The 19240-nt window shown below is 42.7% G+C and overlaps 1 protein-coding gene across 1 annotated transcript in view; it reads right to left on the bottom strand.

Moving 5' to 3' along the window:
• Window positions 1-19240, bottom strand: part of ANXA5 (annexin A5) — a 46390-nt gene that overhangs the window by 18020 nt on the left and 9130 nt on the right. Inside the window, exons 3-4 of the mRNA XM_007495539.3 lie at window positions 1151-1235; window positions 112-206 (exon numbers count right to left, since the gene is read on the bottom strand). Coding sequence (XP_007495601.1) covers window positions 112-206; window positions 1151-1235 — 180 coding nt within the window. The remainder of the gene's footprint in view (window positions 1-111; window positions 207-1150; window positions 1236-19240) is intronic.

Consider the following 19240-nt stretch of genomic DNA (forward strand, 5'->3'; position numbering starts at 1 on the left):
TCTGAGGCCAGATATGAATTCAGGAAGATGAGTGTCCCTGACTTCCAGGCCCAGCACTCAGGTGAGTCTTTCAACATCCCTCATGTAGGCGATTTAACCCTGGACACTTACCCTGCCAAACAAAGTTTTAAATGCCACTGCAATTTCTTGGCGCTGGTCATTGCTTCGGGCTGTGAGCAGGGACAGGATACTTTCTTCATCAGTACCTGCCATTAATTCATAAACAATGTCAGCCTTCTTCCTGAGCACACCCACCCTCCCAGACTCCCCTTCAGCCCAGCTCCCTAAAAGCAACCCCAAGCCCCACAGTCCTCTGCAGGGCTACCCTTCTCTCCCCACTCTCCACTCCCTCCAGTTAGCCGCTGTAGATCCTACATGTGGGTCCTCGATGTCTCAGCGAGTACAAAAAGGTCCCTGGCATTCGTCAAACCCCTGTTTCAGGACTCCGGCCCCGCAGCAGGGGCCCATCGTGAAATACGAATGCAGCTCTGGGTCCTGGCCAATGGCCAGTTCCGGCACGTTTGATAGGATAGGAAGCTTCCCATGTTCTGGCCTCCCCTGGACCAGAGCATCCAATCCATAATGAGAAGGGTCTTGAGAGGCTCCCTAATCCAACCCTCTCATTTTGTAGCTGAGGAAGTAAGGCCCACAGAAGCTAATTAACTCTCCCAAAGCCACCCTGGTCTAGTAATGGACCTAGGATTGAATTCTGGATCCTCTGACACTAAAATTTGTGATTCTCCCTCTATAAAGGAGCTTAAGGCAGCTTTAGGGGAAATGGCAGAGAAGTTTTTCTTTGTTTGTTTGTTTTTAAACCCTTACCTTCTGTCTTAGAATGTTCTGAAGATACATATCAGTTCCAAGGCAGAAAAACGTTAAGGATACGACAATTAGAGTTACGTGACTTGCCCAGGGTCACACAGCTAAGTGTCTGAGGATGAAATTAAACCAGGATCTCCTATCTCCAGGCCTGGCTCTATCACTGAGCATCCCAGCTGCCCCTGAAAAGTCTCAGTTTTGTTTTGTTTTTTTAACTAGCCTCCTCATGAGGTAACGACATTTTGGGGACAAAAACCATTTTTGCTATGACATCATTGCCAGGATGGCTGATGTATAAAAGGGACTGTCCCAAATCCAAAGACCTTCTTACCCAGGCCTTTCATTGCTTTCCGAAGAGTCTCAGCATCGGCCCGGTCATCAAACCCAGGGAAGGCAGTCACTGTGCCTCTGGTTGCCTAAGGAGATAAAGGATGGATCATCTGTTTAGATTCATGGAGTGATTTGTATCACGAACATAGCAATCGTTCAAACAGCAGGTACTTATTAATCACGTACTGTGTACCACACATGGCACAGGGGATACAGGCAGCCTCAAAAGCAGGAAAATGAGCTCTGACTGACATGGATAAGTAAAAGCAATCCTGGAACACAGAGCTCTAAGTTTCACGGAAGATGCTAACCTGCATGGATAGAGAGTAAGTTTCCTTACCTGGATGTTCCTCAGACGACTGAAATCTAAGGTCTTGTTTCCATCCCTCCTTCTAGCTCAAGGATTTGCTAAACTTCGGAGAGGTCAGTGTGCCTGGATGCATTGCAGTTTTTAGTCATTTACAGCTAAGAAACAAAGCTATTGATCAAGGCTAAGTTTATTGATTTGTTGATTTTCTAGAGTTAAAGTGTGTCTTGTGTACATTTTTCTCTCTAGAGAGCCTGGTGGAAAACATCCCGAGTTTGTTAGATGCCAGGGACACAAATATAAGAAATGAAAGCATCCCTATTCAAAATGAACCCACATTGTAATAGGAGGGACAAGTCACAACGAAGTATCTAAAGAATCAATATAAAGTGAATAATAATAAATACAAAGAAGTTGGAGGCGGAGAAGGGAGAGTCTGAGCTGAAAATGCCCAATTATGTGAAAGGGACAATCAGCTGAATGTGGGGAAGTAAGGGAGCTGCAAAGATGGGCTGAGGCTACATCATGAAGGGCTTTAAAAGATAAGCAGAAGAATTTCTATTTCTATTTTATTTTATGACTTCCAGAAGAAACTGCTCACCATGGAGTAACTTAGTCATCTGTGGGCATAGTGGTCCTCGCTAGGAGGGGACAGGAATGTCTGTTTCACATGATTTGAAGTCAGGTTAAGAAGGAGGAGTAGGTGGGTAGGTCAGTGTGCCTGGATGCATTTAGCTCATGAGGGCATGGCCATTTCCTTTTTTAATTTGTTTTTTAATTTTTTCCAGGGTTACATGATTCATGTTATCTCCCTTCCCTCTTCCCTTCCCCCTCCCAGAGTTGACAGGCAATTCCACTGGGTTATACATATGGTACCACTTGAGATCTATTTCCTCTTTGTAATAGAATAATCTTTCAAAACCTAAATCCCAAATCCTAAACCCATACAAACAAGTGATAAGTCATGTTTTTCTTCTGTGTTTCTACTCCCACAGTTCTTTCTCTGGATGTGGATAGCCTTCTTTCTCATAAATTCCTCAGGATTGTCCTGGGTCATTGCATTGCTGCTAGTAGAAAAGTCCATTACATTAGATTGTGCCACACTGTTTCACCTTCTGTGTACAATGTTTTCCTGGTTCTGCTCCTTTCACTCTGCATCAGTTCATGGAGGTCTTTCCAGTTCATACAGAAATCAAGCAGTTCCTCATCCCTTATAGCATGAGTATTCCATCACCATCAGATACCACAGTCATTCCCCAATCAGTTTCCAATTTTTTTGCCACCATAAAAACTGCAGCTATAAATATTTTTGTACAAGTCTTTCCCATTTTTTAAAATCTCTTTGGGATACAAACCCAGCAGTGGTATGGCTGGATCAAAGATCAGGCATTCTCTTAAAGCCCGTTGGGCATAACTCCAAATTGTCTTTCAGAATGATTGAATCAATTCACAACTCCACCAGCAATGCATTAGTGAGCATGGACATTTCTGAGCTGTCCAGGTACTCCAAGTTGACATTTTCATTCTTGAGTCTCTAATTCCCTAGCACAAGCTCAGACCATGTGTTGGAAGGACGTATAAAGGCATCTTCTTTGTATTTGTTAAATGTACATAAAATGATTTATCCTCAGGGCCATGTCCTAAATCTGGCTTTTCCCCCATTGACTGGACCTCTCCCTACTTGGCTTCTGTCAGTGTATTATATACTGGAGGCAAAAGGAAATAAAAACAAAGAATCAGAATCACTGCTTTCACTTCTAAACAAGACTCTACCATGACTTCCCCATTTAGGAAATAAACAAACTTATGCTTTCCTTTTTAAAATCAAGTTCCAGGGTAGCTAGGTGGCTCAGTGGATAAAGAGCCAGGTTTGGAGATGGGAGGTCCTGAGCTCAAATATGTTCTCAGACACTTCCAGCTGAGTGACCCTGGGCAAGTCATTTAACAGCAATTTTCCTGGCCCTTACCACTCTTCTGCCTTGGAACCAATGCTTAGTATTAATTCTAAGACAGAAGATAAGGGTTTGAAAAAAATTAAGTTTCTATTCATCTCCTTTGTTGCTTGAATAGCAATGCTTAGATGTCCAAAAAATCTGAAACAACAAAAATCAGACCCTACTTAGTGACAACTCATATTTATGTAGTACCTTAGGGTTTTCAAAACTCCATCAAACTGCTGTTGCTACCATAGAGATGATCAACACCAAACTACCATTTGAGTAATCAGGTGTCTTCCAGTATGTCCACACTGATCCTGTTTCAATATTCTCCATTTCAATGGAGTCAGTGCTCATCACATCCAGTATCTCTCAGCTTTCTGGCTGAATGAAGCATTCATGATACAGAGGTGTGCGGTTTCTGTGTAGCCTAATGACCTTTGCTCCTGTTTACTGATCCTGAGCCATATACTGCAACATACTGCCTGCCATCTTGCCCTGTGTCCAGATGTATATTGAAGAGAGTATTCCAGTCAGCTCATTATATCTGGACCATCACATGTTCTTCGCAGTACTTCTCAACCTCCTCCTTGAGATCAAATGAGATAACAGTGAACATTTAATAAATGCTTGTCCCTCCCTTCTCTTGTTCTCAGCAATGATGGTGGTGCACAGCCTGTAATTATCTTCATGGCGGTCTTTTTGAAAACATTTGTCATTGAGCACTTCCCCACCTCATGATATGCCTTGGTATTCTTAGAGAGACCATGAAATAAACTTGGTCTGTCAGTCTCTTCAAGGAGAGACCCCATGAGTCATCCTTCCATTGTGTTGCAATTTTCTGAGGTCAGATGATTTCTCTTAAACATATCAATAATAATATGGTTCAGTTCCTCAAAGAAGAAGTCATAGGATCATAGGTCATCAGTTTGGCCTGCTCATCTCAATTTACAAATGAGGGAACTGGAGTATGGAGAGGTTGAGTGCGTTAAAAGATCATAAGCTCTCTAGACTTTTCCATGCACTTTTCTTCTGCTCAACTCCCTCCCCAACAAGTGCCTTTCCCCCGCCCCTACTTTCTAGGGTCCCTTTTTATGTTGTTTTCCCCAACAGAATGTAAGCTTCTTGAGAGTAGGCGCTGTCTTCTTTGATTGTATTTGTATACCCTACACTTAATACGGTACCTAGTACACAGTAAGTGCTCAGAAGATGCTTTAGCATCAGAATGTACTCTAAGGAAAAATGACTTTGAGAACACCTTAGCACCCTGATCCAATACTGTGAGAAACCATGAGTTCAAAAGAGTGAAGATGAAACATGACACTCATCTCCAGCCAGAGAAGTGATGACTTCTCAAGGTCAAAAGAGGCAGAGATTTTCCAACAGAGTTCATGGGGAATTTGTTTTGTCATACTGTCTGGAGAGCTATTGAGAGATCTGTTTTGAGGAGGGGGTTATTTGACTGACTGAGGAGAAGGTAATGGAGGGCCACATTGATTTTCTTAAATACTTGAAACTTAATATATATATACATATATATATAATAAACTAGAAAAAAATGTACCCTAAAGCAAGAATGATTAAAAGCCATATGGTCCTAGGAAAAGGACAGAGAAATAAACCAAGGGAAATGAAAAATAGAACCTGTTAACTTGGAAAATAATTTTGAAGCCAAATCTGTCTTAAAATCAGAGGGATTTGTTGAGAGAAAAGAGTTCAACATGAATGTGGGGCTATATAGAAACCCATTTTTGAATACATTTTAAATGATTACATAGATTAGAGATAGATAATTCATTAAGACAGTAACCTATTAAGCTGTTACAATGAGCCATAGGGAAATCAATAGAATAAAATGTCTAAGAAACTGTTAAATGAGGGGTCTTTAAGAGGGATTCCTTCCAAAGGAGAGTGATTGTGAATCATCTGTTTCTCAGCAACAACGATTAAGTTTCTCTGCCCAGTGGGATGACTTCCTCTCAAATCTGAAGACACCATAGAAACCAATCTCCCTGAAATAAGCCCAAAACACCAGGACAGTTAGTCACAACCACAGTTCCCTTCAACATGGATCAACTCGGGCCTTTCTACACTAGCTGATCATGGGCAGGGTGTGTTCTAAATATCCCACAGCCAAAGAGAGACAAGAAAATGATTACTGGCACCCTGCCTTTCCAGGGTTGAAGAATATTTTCCTTACATGCTTTGTTAGCAGAATCACACTCAAAATGAACTCCGGCCCACGGTAACATCTGGAGACCAGATGTGACTCACAAATGTGAGTCAGAGGGTGGAAGGATTCTATTGGGGTGATTCCCCTCAAAATCCCTTCCCTTGCCAAAAAGGAGCTGCTCTCTCATTTTCTCAAGAAACTCAGTTTGTCTCAATTTCTTCAGATATTTAGATTTTATTTCATCCATAATCATCCTATTCCTTCTAGATATCTCTACTTTTTTACTCCCTCTACTCAAAAATCTTCAATGACTCCCTATGGCCTCTAGGATAAAAACACAAGAGTGGAGCACTTCAGGTTCTTCATAAACTGGCTCCTCCCTACCTTTTCATTTTTATCCCTATTTTATAGTTGAGAATACTGAAATGTACATAGCATAAAAACAAAAGATATCAATAATAATCTAAAGTTCCTTATCCTAATATTTTTATAGAGTGGGAGAAGACAGATGTTATCACAGAACTATTCCCCACACTCCCATTGGCAAACAGGCCTTTTAGAAGCCCTGAATTGTGAATAATATGGAAATGGGTGTGAGTGATAATATATATATATATATATATATATATATATATGTATAACCCAGTGGACTTGCTTGCCAATTCTGAGAGGAGGAAGGGATAAGAGGAGGGAGAAAACATGAATCAAAGAACCATGGAAATTTTTAAAAAATAAAATAAAAGAAGCCCTGAATCAAAAGGGAATTCATAAAAGGCATTCTCCACTGAAAAGATGTTCGTAAACAAGGTATGAGAATCTTCATCTTCCCTTTCTCTTTCACCTTTTTCTTTTTCTCTTCCTTCCTCTCCCTCCTCTTCCCTTTTTTCTCTTCCCTGTTCTGCTTCCTTTCTTCTGTCACCTCTTCCTTTTCTACTGGGGAAACCAGTTGGCCACTAAGTACAGTGTTCTCCCCCTACCTTTCTAATCTGACTTCGTATAATTGCCTCTGACTCCCCCACCCTTCATTCTAGTTCAAAGTGGCTTTGCTAGATGTTTTCCACCCACGACATACCATCTACCTCCTCCATGCCTTCAGCCAAGTGGTTCTCTGGATCTGAAATGCATGGGTTTCTCATCTCCCCTTTATAGAGCTCAGGTGCCATCTCCTTAAGAGATGTTTCCCCATCCCCGGTTGTCAACAGCCTTCTCCCTCCAGAAATAACTCCATCCATGCAATAGAATGTAATCTCCTAGAGGGCAAGGGCAGCTCACGTATGTGGGGCCAGTAGCTACCACAAAGATGGCTAATAGTAAACATCCACTGAATTTCACTCATCCATCCTCAATCACTGTCTTTTCACTTCAGCATTAACATCTTCCAAAGAGTTCTCATACGGCCTTTGGAAAAAAAGTCTTGTAGGGATGCACAACTCCCCCTTTAACTGTGGTTTTCTGGAAGGGAAGAGATCTTCTAGAAGAGTACACAGTAGACCCCAGAATTTTTAAAACCACAAATAGCCAGTGGAAAAGGAAAGGCCACACTCAGGAGTGCCTTCCTGGATGAAATCATACCTCTGCTAATGGAGCAGTGCTAGGCAAGCCACTCAATTGCACTCAGATGAAAGTGATCCCAGCTGGCAAGCGCTTCCAGAATTACTGGAAAGGAGAGGACTTTTCCCACCCGAGACCCTATAGGCTCTATTTTCATAATCAATGATCTTTGAAAGAAGCTGGGAGCTCTGTCTTGGACAAGCGGATGCCTTCAGATCAGCTCACCAAGAGTACAACGCGATGGGGGTGCTAGGGACAAAGTACACCAAAGAGAGAGCAGGGAGTGAAGAAGCAGATCAAGGGAAGGGCAAAAGGAGACCATCACCCCCATTTTGCAATCCAGGAAACTAGAACTCAGGGGTCCTAGATTGCACTGGCTATAAGATACAGGTCAATAAATATTGATCATTTAGATCTGCCCTTCAAGGTCTTAAATATTTATCGTAAAGTATTACATTTCTACTTGAATTCCATTTTACTCTACTACGTGCGAAGCACTGCCCTGAATGCTGGGAATAATAACAAATGGTTTGCTAATATGAAAGTTGTAAAGCACTTTATAAATAGTATCTCATTGGAATATCACAATAACCCATTTCTTGCTGCTAGACCATGCTGCTTTTCTCATAAGACTAATAGCTATGGGGTAGCTGAGTGGCTCAGTGGATGGAGAGCCAGGCCCAGAGACAGGAGGTCCTGGGTTCAAATCTGACCTCAGATACTTCCTAGCTATGTGACCCTGGGCAAATCACTTAACCCTCTTTGCCTCAGCTTCCTCATCTATAAAATGGGCTAGAGAAGGAAATGACAAACCACTCCAGTATCTTTGCCAAGAAAACTCCAAAAGGGGTCACAAAGAGTCAGAAAAAACTGAGAAGCAACTGAACAACGGCAAAGCTGAAATAGTCCATGCTGTCAAGGCTCTTGACTAACATGATATATATGGGTAAGTAAATGCATGGAGGCTAAGGTGTTGGATCTGGAAACAGGAATATAAGTTTGAATTTTGTCTTCTACTTCCTAGCTATGTGACCCTGAACAAGTCATAAGCTATCTGCCTCTGTTTTTTCATCTGTAAAATGGGGATCATCGTAGCATCTACCTCCTAAGGTTATTATGAGGATAAACTGAGATAAGATTCAGAAAACACTCTGCAAACTTTCAAGTGCTATGTAAATGCTAGTAATTATTACATAATACTTTATAATTATTGTTATCATTATAAACCTATTAAGTAATTATTATTGTTATATATTTCTAAATTCTTGTACATCTACTTTATAATTATCATAAATACATCTTGTAATTATTACGATCTACTTTGTAATAATAATTATTCTAAATGTGTTTTATAATAATTATTATTCTAAATACGCTTTAGAATAATAACATAATCTCAAGAGGGAGGAAGCATTCCAGAGAGGATCAGGAAAGGCCTTGAAGGAATGCAGGACCCAAGCTGGATTCTGATGCTAGCCAGGGATTCCGTGAGACCGAAATAAAGAATAAGAACATTTTACATCTGGAAAGACCTCTTCGAAAAGTCACAGAGGAGGGACTTCGAGGCAGTGAATAGTGTGCCAAGCCTGGCCCTCCTGCACTCTGGGGTTCAAGGATTCTGTGATGGTTGCATAACAGCTTATGACATGGATCATTACACTTGAATTCAAAAGGACCCAAGTTCAAATCCAGACTCAGCCACTTACTAGCTGTGTGACCCCAAGCAAAGTCACTTAACCTTTGTTTGTTGCTTTCAGTTTCCTCATCTGTAAAATGGGAATAACAAAAGAACCTACATCCCAGGGTTGATGCTAAGATCAAGGATTGAAAGAGCTTTGTAGCCCTTAAAGTCTATGTAAATACAAGCTATTATTAGCTATTATGATTATGAAGTGGGAAGTACAGTAGAGCAGAGAAGAGTGGATTTGGGAGTCAGGAGACACCTGGGTTCAAACCCATTTTTTTTTTAATCCTCACCTTCTGTCTTAGAATCAATACTGTATATTGGCTACAAGGCAGAAGAGCGGCAACGACCAGATAACAGGGACTAAGTAACCCAACCAGGGTCACCCAGTTAGGATTGGGGCTCAGGTCTTCTAGGTTGTAGGGAAGCTAGGTGGTGCAGTGAGCCTGGAGTCAGGAAGACTTATTTTCATGAGTTCAAATCCAGGCTTAGACACTTCCTAGCTGTGTGACCCTGGGCAAGTCATTTGACCCCCATTGCCTAGCCCTTACCACTCTTCTGCCTTGGAGCCAATACACAGTATTGACTCCAAGATGGAAGGTAAGGGTTAAAAAAAATGAGCTAGAGAAGGAAATGGCAAACCACTTCAGTGTCTCTGCCAAGAACACCCTAAATGGGGTCATGAAAAATCAGGTGTGACTGAAAGGACTCCACAAAAACAATGTCAGCCACAGGTCCAGCAATTTCCTCAGCTCCACAGTCCAAGTGGAGAAAATGAGCATGTTAAAAGCTTGCTATTCTCTATAAGAGTGGCTAACAGTGACTGAGAAAGAGTTTAAGCCACCACAAATGTTCCAGAAATCCCATTTAAGTTGGTTGTTGTTATTCTTTCCATAATGTACAAGTTTTGTTTCCCTAATGTACAAGTTAAGGGCTTTGCTGCCAATAAGAATAAGCTCTCCAAAGCAATCAGGGATAAAGCAGAAAAGGAAATTGAATGTGCTTTTAGCAATTTCCTGGACATCTTAAGCCCCAGCAGACAGCATCAACCCCTTGGAGGACACACTTCTCCCAGGCCTTCACCCTCTCACCAATTGCTACATTAGTTCTAGGCTTAATATCAGCTGCTCTGTAGGCCCTGACAAGGCAGCATGGTACCATGGAAAGAACACTGGCTCTGGAGTTGGAGGGCTCGGGTTCAAACTGCATGCCCGTGTGAGTTTCCTTGACCTCGTTGGGCCTTAGTTTCCCCCTCTGTAAAGCAAAGGGGTTGGACCAGATGGCCCTCAAGGTCTCTTTCAGCTCGGGTTCAGTGAACCTGAGCTGCTGAGCCAATACTGTTCCAGGTCGGTGACACCAGTCTATCCACCCCAGGGTGTCAACAAACTCCCAAATGCATTGATGTCCCTTATTGGCAGCAAACAGGAATCAAGCAGAGCCTTGTTTTCTTTCCTATCTAAATATGTATTTGTGATGTCCACGTTGTAGTTCTGACGGGCCATCTGCCTTCAGTTCTCATGCTGCACTGGCTGCTCAGGGACTCCTCCTTTGTTGTTCATCCTTAGCCGGGACCGTCTCCCTCACTCAGAAGCCTTCCTTCCCTCCTCTTCTCTGCTCCATTCAAATATACGTTCTTTAGGTCCCTCTTTCTAGGTTCTTCCCTAGAACAATGATTGGCCAAAGCACACAGTGTCATAGAGAGAGTACTACGTTTGGAATCAGGGAGCCCTGGGTTCGAAGCCTGTCTCAGACACTAGCTGTGTGACCATGGATAAGTCATTTCATCTCTCTCAGAGTTTCCTCATCTGGAAAATGGAAACAATACCCAAAGGGTTACTGGGAGACTCAAAAGAGACAAGACACATCTCCGCTTTGCAAATCTGGACCAGGAAAATATTATCAGTTTACTTTGAAATAAAATTTCCATCCTACTAACTCTATATTCATTGCCTTTCGGAGAAAAGTACAATGTATTGTTGTTGCTTGGCACAGCTTGTGTCACCCAGGTATTCTTGCAGGCCATAGAAAGAGCAGCAGCTCTGACAGTGCGTAGAACAATAGTGTCCTTTCATTCATGGAGCACTCAAGGCCTCTCACATGCATGACTGAGGACAGCTGACATTTATATGGAGCGTTTTAACATTTATGAGCTTTCCAAATGTGACTTCATGTGACCCTATAATAACCCTAGGAGTACTGTGAATAGTCTTAGTCCCATTTTGCAGATGAGGAAACTGAGGCAGAATATTAAGGGACATGCCCATAGGCTATCTCAATGCCACTGGCAAAGAACTTGGTAGAGCTTGTACCTCCATGGTTTGTGCCTCTTGGTGCTGGCAACTGGAAGAATTCTTGAGTAAACCTTTCTCTGGTTCTGTGACATGGAATCTCCCATGACCTTAGCATAATCATGACAGGCACCTCTCTGGAAGAAAGGGCAGATTTTCTACTAGCCAAAAGGCTTGTCTTTAATCCCTTAAGAACAGACCTTCCAGGGTCTTGTTACCACATCCATCCTAACTCTCGGGCAGCTGGGTGACGGATGAACTGAGGAGCTGAGAAAGCCTGTCTGTTTCCTTCTCAGATTTCACTGAGGAGGCGCCCCGAGCAGGCATGCGGGCACCATCTTCATCACGATTTTGTCAGGATCAGACTGATTTCACTGGTATCAAAAGGGGGCGGGGAAAAGAGAAAGGGAAGAGGGAAGGAAAAGGGAGTGGGAGAAGGAGGGAAAGGGGAAAAGAGAGGGAAAGAGTGAGAGAGGAAAAGAAGGAGAAAGAAAGGAGGAAAGGGAGAGGGGAAGGAGGAGGAGGAGGAGGAGGATGAGGAGGAGGAGGAGGAGGAGGAGGAGGAGGAGGAGGAGGAGGAAGAGGCCAGCTCTCTATCTACTATGCCTCACTGCCTCTCAAAGATTTGTTAAAGAGCAGAAAGTAGGCATATGGGTTTAGAGTTGTAGATATCTTTGCTTTTGCCTTTCTCTCTAGTAAGAGTGTGTGCTATTTTGGGGTTCCCCTCCTTGGCCTGTTTATCATTGACGTATCCTGAAAGCCAGTCTATAAGTGCCTTCAAAATCTTACCTTCTATTAGTTATTTTCATTCTATAGATAGAAATCTGGTTAGGAAATAAAGCTGGTTTGGAGTTTCCCTGGCTCCTTTAATATGAGACTTTATCGCCATCCCATAATGCACAGCAAATCACTATTGTGCAACTTTTGTTTGCATAGCACCTGAGTCTGAGCCTGAGTCATTTTGACAAAAACTAGTTCTTTTTGACTGAATTTCATAGTTAACTTAATGTATGGCCACCCCCACCCCACCCCACCCCCATATCCCATCAGCAATTCAAAATCAACATATATAAACAAAGTACTAAATGTGCCCTCAAATGCTCCTCTTTCATGCTTGCCCTATTTTTTGTTAAAAGCATCCCCAACCTCCCAGCCATCAGGATGGAGAGCTCAAGGTTAGCTCTGCCTCTTCCACACTTCCCTATTGTGATTCCCCAACCAATCGCTAAGTCCATCTCTACCATCTCCCACATCCGCCCCCTCTCCCTCCCCACACTACCATCATGCCAGTACTTGTCCTCACCTGGATTACTTACAAATCTCAAAGCTGCCAATTTCTCCCTCTCCCACCCTAAATTATACACCTTTTAAGAACTGATAGAGTTTTACATATATACGTAAAATATATTCTTTTGGCAGATGATGTCTCTCTAATGACAGAAGAGGAGGGAGATAATGGAAAATCTTAATATTTTAAATGTTATTTTTTTCATCTTTCTCTGAAAGAATTGTTAGATCTGAGGTACCACCTTATACCTAGCAGACTGGCCAATATGGCAGCAAAGTAAAGTGATAAATGCTGGAGGGGATGTGGCAAAGTCAGGACACCAATACACTGCTGGTGGAGTTGTGAATTGGTCCAGCCATTCTAGAGGACAATTTGGAACTATGCCCAAAGGGCGATAAAAGACTGTCTGCCCTTTGATCCAGCCATAGTACTGCTGGGTTTGTACCCCAAAGAGATAATAAGGAAAAAGACTTGTACAAGAATATTCATAGCTGAGCTCTTTGTGGTGGCAAAAAATTGGAAAATGAGGGGATGCCCTTCAATTGGGGAATGGCTGAACAAATTGTGGTATATGTTGGTGATGGAATACTATTGTGCTCAAAGGAATAATAAAGTGGAGGAATTCCATGAGGGCTGGAAAGACCTCCAGGAAGTGATGAGGAGTGAAAGGAGCAGAAGCAGAACGACCCAGGACAATTCAGAGGAACTTGTGAGGAAGAACGCTATCCACACCCAGAGAAAGAACTGTGGGAGCAGAAACGCAGAAGAAAAGCATATGATCAATCACATAGTATAATAGGGATGTGATTAGGGTTTTGGTGTTAAAAGATCACTACTGCAAATATGAATAACATGGAAATGGGTTTTGAACAACAATACATGTATAAACCAGTGGAATTGCTTGTCAACTTCAGGAGGGGAAGGAAAGAGGTGGGGAGGGGGCAATCATGAATCATGGATCCATGAAAAAATATTCTAAATTAAAAAAAAAAAGAAGAAAGAACTGTTGGAGTAGATAGAAATGCAGATGAAAACATTTGTCACTTTGTTGGGCATATGTTTTGGGGTTTTGGTTTTATAAGATTACTTGCTTACAAAATGAATATGGAAATGTTTTGTGTGATAATACATATACGACATAGATTGAATTGTCTGTCAGATCTAGGAGGGGAGAGAGAAGAAAAGAGGGAGATGGTGTGGATCATATAACTTTGGAAAACTCATGTGGAAATTTGTTAATAACATTTTTTTTTAATCTTTCTCTGGAAGGCACATTTTCCAGGTAATGCCACTCTGCTCATTAAAGAGCCTTCTTTGGCTCCTTCTGCCTCTAGGATTAAATAGTCCCCACCTTCGCCTAGCCCTCAATCGTCTAGGGTTCCAGCCTTTAGTCTCCCCTTCAGGTTCTCTGTGTTCTAGGAACATTCACCCTCAGACACAATTAACTTCTGGGCTTCCATTGATCTCTCTCCCAGACTCTGGACCCTGGAGTGAGCCAGTGGTCTCCAGATGGGGTTATGACAGGGTTGGCAAAACTGGTCCCATTCATAATGGGCACGTAGGGGCTGGCTGAATGAGAGAGGAGCCAGGGGTAATGACCACCTCCAACAGAACCAACCTTTAGACACGTATGTGAGAGAAGGAAGGAGAGAAGATAACAGTCCTCCCACACACACCCAGCCACGTCCCTTTTTTCTCTATTAAGAAAACACTTTCAAAGTATTCTATCCTGAACAGACTAGACCAATGTCCGGACTAATCGAAGAGAAACCCTTATCAGTCTCTAGTTAACTATTAATTCTGAACCATGACGGGTGGTCCCCTCTCTAAATGGGGCCAGGAAGGGATCTTCCCAGGAAGTAACCAGAATATGGCCAGTGATGAAAAAGGCCGGATTGAGCTGCTTGGCCCAAATTAGGGCAGTGATGCCCCTAGAAGAAGGCTGAAGTCCTTTCAATTGCTTCAGTCATGGAAGTATCTTTGGGTCATTTCTGGCCAGCTGGATCGGGCAAGTAGTCCAAGAAGGACTGACATGGTTTTAGGAAAATGATCCTCAAGAGTGGGCTCAAAGTGACTATTATTCTTCCTGATGAAACAAAACAATTCACCGAACTGTCAAGTAAACTAAGCTCCGTGGAGACCCGACTATGGAATACTTCGCATTCAAAGCGTTCCCCAGCCAGACTTCAAAGAGAGCTGTGTGATTTTTGGACACAGCCAACATGAGAATATGTTTTGTTTGAACATTCAGATTTGTTACAAGGGTTTGGTTTTCCTTTTTTTAACTGGAGGGCTGAGGAAGATGGAGGAAGAGGAAAATGAATTGAATTGGGGGGAGGGAAATGAGGAAATTTAATTTTTTTAAGTAAATAGGGGGAAGCTGGGTGGCTCAGTAGATGGAGAGCCAGGTCTAGAGATGGGAGGTCTTGGGGTCAAATCTGATCTCAGATACTTCCTAGCTGTATGACCCTGGGCAAGTCACTTAACCCCCATTGCCTAGCCCTTATGGCTTTTCTGCATTGAAACCAATACATAGTATTAATTCTAAGACAGAAGGTAAAGGTTTAAAAAAATAAGAAGCCACCTGCGTAGAGAGATATCTGAACATATGAAAGGACTGTCATTTTGTGCATCTCTCTCTCAAATACAATAATTCTTGAATTTAGAATGATAAATTAATCTTAAAAATTATTCCCAGAAGAAGTGTGCTTATAACTTACTAGTATATTTTTTTTTTCTCTTTGAAATAGACACTGAAAGCAAAGGAGGAGACAGAAACTAGAGAAATTAGACACTGAGAACTCAGTGGGCACTGAGAACTGCAGTTAGGTAGCACAATGGATAGAGCACCAGGCCTGGAATCAAGAGGATATGGGTTCAGATCTGGAATCAGACACTTCCTAGCTGCCTGACCCTGGGCAAGTCACTTCACCCCACTTACAGAGCCTTTGCCCTTCTGTCTTAGAGTTGTTCCTGGGCCAGAAAGTGGAGACATCACTGGATTTGGAGTTGGAGGCAAAGGCTCAAAACCCACCACAGATGATAACTAGCATTCCCCCTCTCTGAGTCTTGGGTTCTTCATCCATATAATAGGGCTTTCTTGAATTGCTTATCTCAAAGGGCCATTGTGAGGGAAGTATCAAGTAAACTTTAAAGAATGGCTCCTTAAGCTTTCCTGCGTTATGGACCCCATAGGCAGTCTGGAGAAGCCCCAGGGATCCCTACTCCCAGATCCTGTGGTTATATGCATAATACAAAATCCCCAGGACTACAAAGGAAATGGATTGTATACAGTTGTTGACATAGAAAAAGCTCCAAATTCATGGCTGTAGGCTTAAGCCCAGCAGAGACAGGGAAAGTGTTACAAAGGAGGCCCAGATCACTTTCAATTGAGATTCCATAAGATTTAAGGAAGGCTCTGGGGAGATATGGAATTCCTTTGTTTTACAAGAGACAAAAACAAACAAACAAAACACTAAACCCAAGAGGAGGGAACTAACTAGTTTGAGGTCCCCCCAAGGAAGAAAATAAATAAATAAATGGGATTAGTAATCAGGTGCTTAAGACTCCAGATCCTGCTCTGTCTCCTCCAGGCCCCATCATCAGGGAATGAAGATAACTGGACCAGAGATTCAGCAAAGGAAGGGATCTCAGAAGACATCTACTCCAAACCCTTTCATTTAGCAGATAAGGAATCTGAAGCTCAGGGAACATCTCATGATTTGCCCAAAGTCACCCAACAGGATGCACTGGTGAAGGAAACCACTCTGGTATCCTTACCAAGAAAGGTTGATGGGGTCATGAAGAAGAGCTGGACATGACTAAACAACAAGATCACCCCCTGGAAGGGGCGGAGTTGCCATTCCAACAGTCTTCTAATTCTCGAGTTGGCATATTTTCCTTTGTATTACATCAAAGATGGTGCCCTAGCTGGAGGCCTGGTTGGATTTTCATGGGCAAAGGGTGACATCGAGAAGAGTATTCTAGTTAGAAACTTTGCTAAGGTCAGCTCTACTAGAGCTCAGGCTTTGGGTGGGGTGGTATTGAGTGCAAAAAAGCCTCAAAAGATTTTGTGTAAGCATCAATAGCCCCAAGTACCTGGAGAAAGGCTCCCTGATGGAAGCAAAAAGTAGTATTCAAGTAACAAAATAAAAGCTGACCTGATTTCTTAAAAGTTATATCATTTTAGTTATACCAAAAGATCCCAAAGTCGAAGTGTCATCTCCCCTGTCCACTTCCTCAATCCAGCAGTCCCAGAATCCATTCAGGCTGACTGGCTTTAAGGAAAACCTCCTGTCACCAGGGTCAATCCTCTCCACTAGCCGTTCTACTCTTCACACAGCTTGGATGAGATGGAAGCAAGCAGTGCTATTCCTTCTGGTGACATGGAAGATCACAGGTGCCCTAAGGTCCACTGGACCTGACCCTCTGCCCTGTCTCTATTCCCTAAAAGCTCTCAGCATGGCCATCTGAAATTCCTTTACAATCCAAGCACCCTAGGGCCTTTCCTTAGAGACTCTGGAGACCAGCTGCATGGAGCTTTCCCAACTGTCCTTCAGATGAACTTTCTAGATTATTCTACTCCCCAATTAAGAGTCCTTAAGTGCCCTCCTTAAGGGCAGGCACAATCTTTGTATCTTTATCGATTAGCACAGCACTTGGCATAAAATAAGGACTTCTTTGAAAGAGGGGCAAATTCCTATTCATTCAGGAGGTAGTTGTTTTCAAGCATCTCTGCACACTCTCTTTAGACACAGAAGTCTCTGCATCTTAAGAGTCCCTGGGTCCATGAGTTATAATTGCTATTCAACCAACACCTATTAAGCAGCTATGATGTTAGGGCAGCGTGTTGTGGTAGAGAAAGAGTCAGGGTAAAAGAACACCACAGGTTCAAATCTCACCTCTGACACCCGCTGGATGTATAACCCAGTGACTTAGACAAGTCACTTAACGTCCAGCGGCTTTAGGTAGCTGGAACTGAAAGCTGACAATAAAAATACCTACCATCATTGGCAGAGAGAGTTTGCTCACTTGAGAGTTTCCCATACCACAGTGCCCATCTCCAAGGCCCAACGTTTAAGGCATTCATTGGGAATACAGGGTAAAAAGGCTTAGGACAAGCTCCTGGTCTCAAGGAACTTCCATTCCGCAGAGTACATTTTTCTCCTCTGATATCAAAATGAATGTGACCACAAGCTTTGCCACACTGGAAAGCTCCTTAGTACATGTCTGGGGACATACTATAGAAGAATGAGTGCAGAATGACCAGTAAGGGCAATAATCCAGTCAAGGAAATCATTGGCTCCCCCAAAGAATGGGCATAATTGATACCCGTAATTGAGAAACTGAGTCATTAAGAAAAAATGTGTTTCGATTCAATATTCTGTTTAAGAAAACAAGGAAATGTGTATATTGCACCAGAAGTCCTTACATCAAAAGTATCAGGACTTGAAGGACCCTCATTTTCAAGATCTAGGAATTTATCTACACTCCCCAAAGAAACGAGATGCACTCCAGGTATGGCACCTGCCCTCAAGGAACTTGCAATTTCTTCCTGGAGACAGACCAATGAGATTAAACTTGGTGTGTGATAAAGGTTACTGAACAGCTTTTTATGGACTTTGGAGCTGGAAGGAACCTTGAACTTCACTGACTCTAACCCTACCTTTTCATTTTGCAGATGAGGAAACTGAGACCTAAAGAGGTTAAATCATAGAGATTGTAAATACCTGAGGCTAGATTTGAATCCAAGTCTTCCTGTCTCCAAGTAAAGCATTCTATCCCATAATACCTCTGTACCTCTCAGGATCATAGAATGCTAGAGTGGACAAGGACCTCAGAAATCACGTGAGCCCTTCACTTGAAAGAAATTGATACCCTGGATAAATCAAGTGGATCGGGATCACAGAATTAGTTAATAGCTTAGCCAGTCCAGAACCTAGATGTTCTATGGATTCCCAATTCCGTGTTCAGTTCAGTACACTACACAAAGGTTTTTGTTTGTACAGAGTCTGGCAGTGTTTGAGTGGGAAACTGGGACTTCATCCAGGTCCCAAAGGAGGGGTTCAATTTTGGGTGGCCATCAAGGAGGACAAAGGCAGGAAGAACACATGGGCAAAAGCAAGGGTCACAAGGGGAGCAGGTTGGCAGGGCGGTACAGTTATAAGGCAGCCTAAGTAGAATGAGTAAAAAGCTAGGTTGGCTCCGCAGAGCAAGGTTCTAGGGGCCTTGGAAGTTGGACAGGAATTTGACCTTGATGTGGTAGCCCACACACTGAGTTATTGAACTGGCAAGAGAGGTGAGAAAAGTGATATCTGGTTAGAATGTAGCGGCTGGATCCTAGAGGGGGGAAGAGAAGATAATGAGACAGTGTAGCTCACAGTCAGACAACTAGAGCTGGAGAGGATCTTGGAAGTTATCAGGCTCACCCCCTCATTTTACAGACAGCAAACTGAGGCCCCAAGAGATTATGTAACTTGCTCAGAGTCGCTGTGAGGAGAGCCTGGACTAGAGTGGGATCGTGGTGACAGAGAGGAATCTGAGAGGAAGATTCAAACCACGATTCCACAAGCCTAGCAAGGAAGAAAGTGGCCTCCAAAAAGAAAAGAGGTGGACTAAAAATGCCACATGAGACCTACATCTGGAGCGGGGCCTGAAACGTGTATATTTGTTATAAGAGTTTGTTGTTTTCTCAGCAAGGGTGAAGGTGGGAAGGAAAAGAAACAAATGCATGTTAGCGGAATGTGGGTAGAAATAGATGTGGATGTATATGTAAACATGTATATAACATATTTTAAAAGAAAACAAATGGTAGGGCTTGGCGGTGTGCCACATGGATGGGATGACAGAGGAAGGTCTCATAG

Source organism: Monodelphis domestica, chromosome 6 (assembly GCF_027887165.1).
Source record: "Monodelphis domestica isolate mMonDom1 chromosome 6, mMonDom1.pri, whole genome shotgun sequence".
Classification (NCBI taxonomy): domain Eukaryota; kingdom Metazoa; phylum Chordata; class Mammalia; order Didelphimorphia; family Didelphidae; genus Monodelphis; species Monodelphis domestica.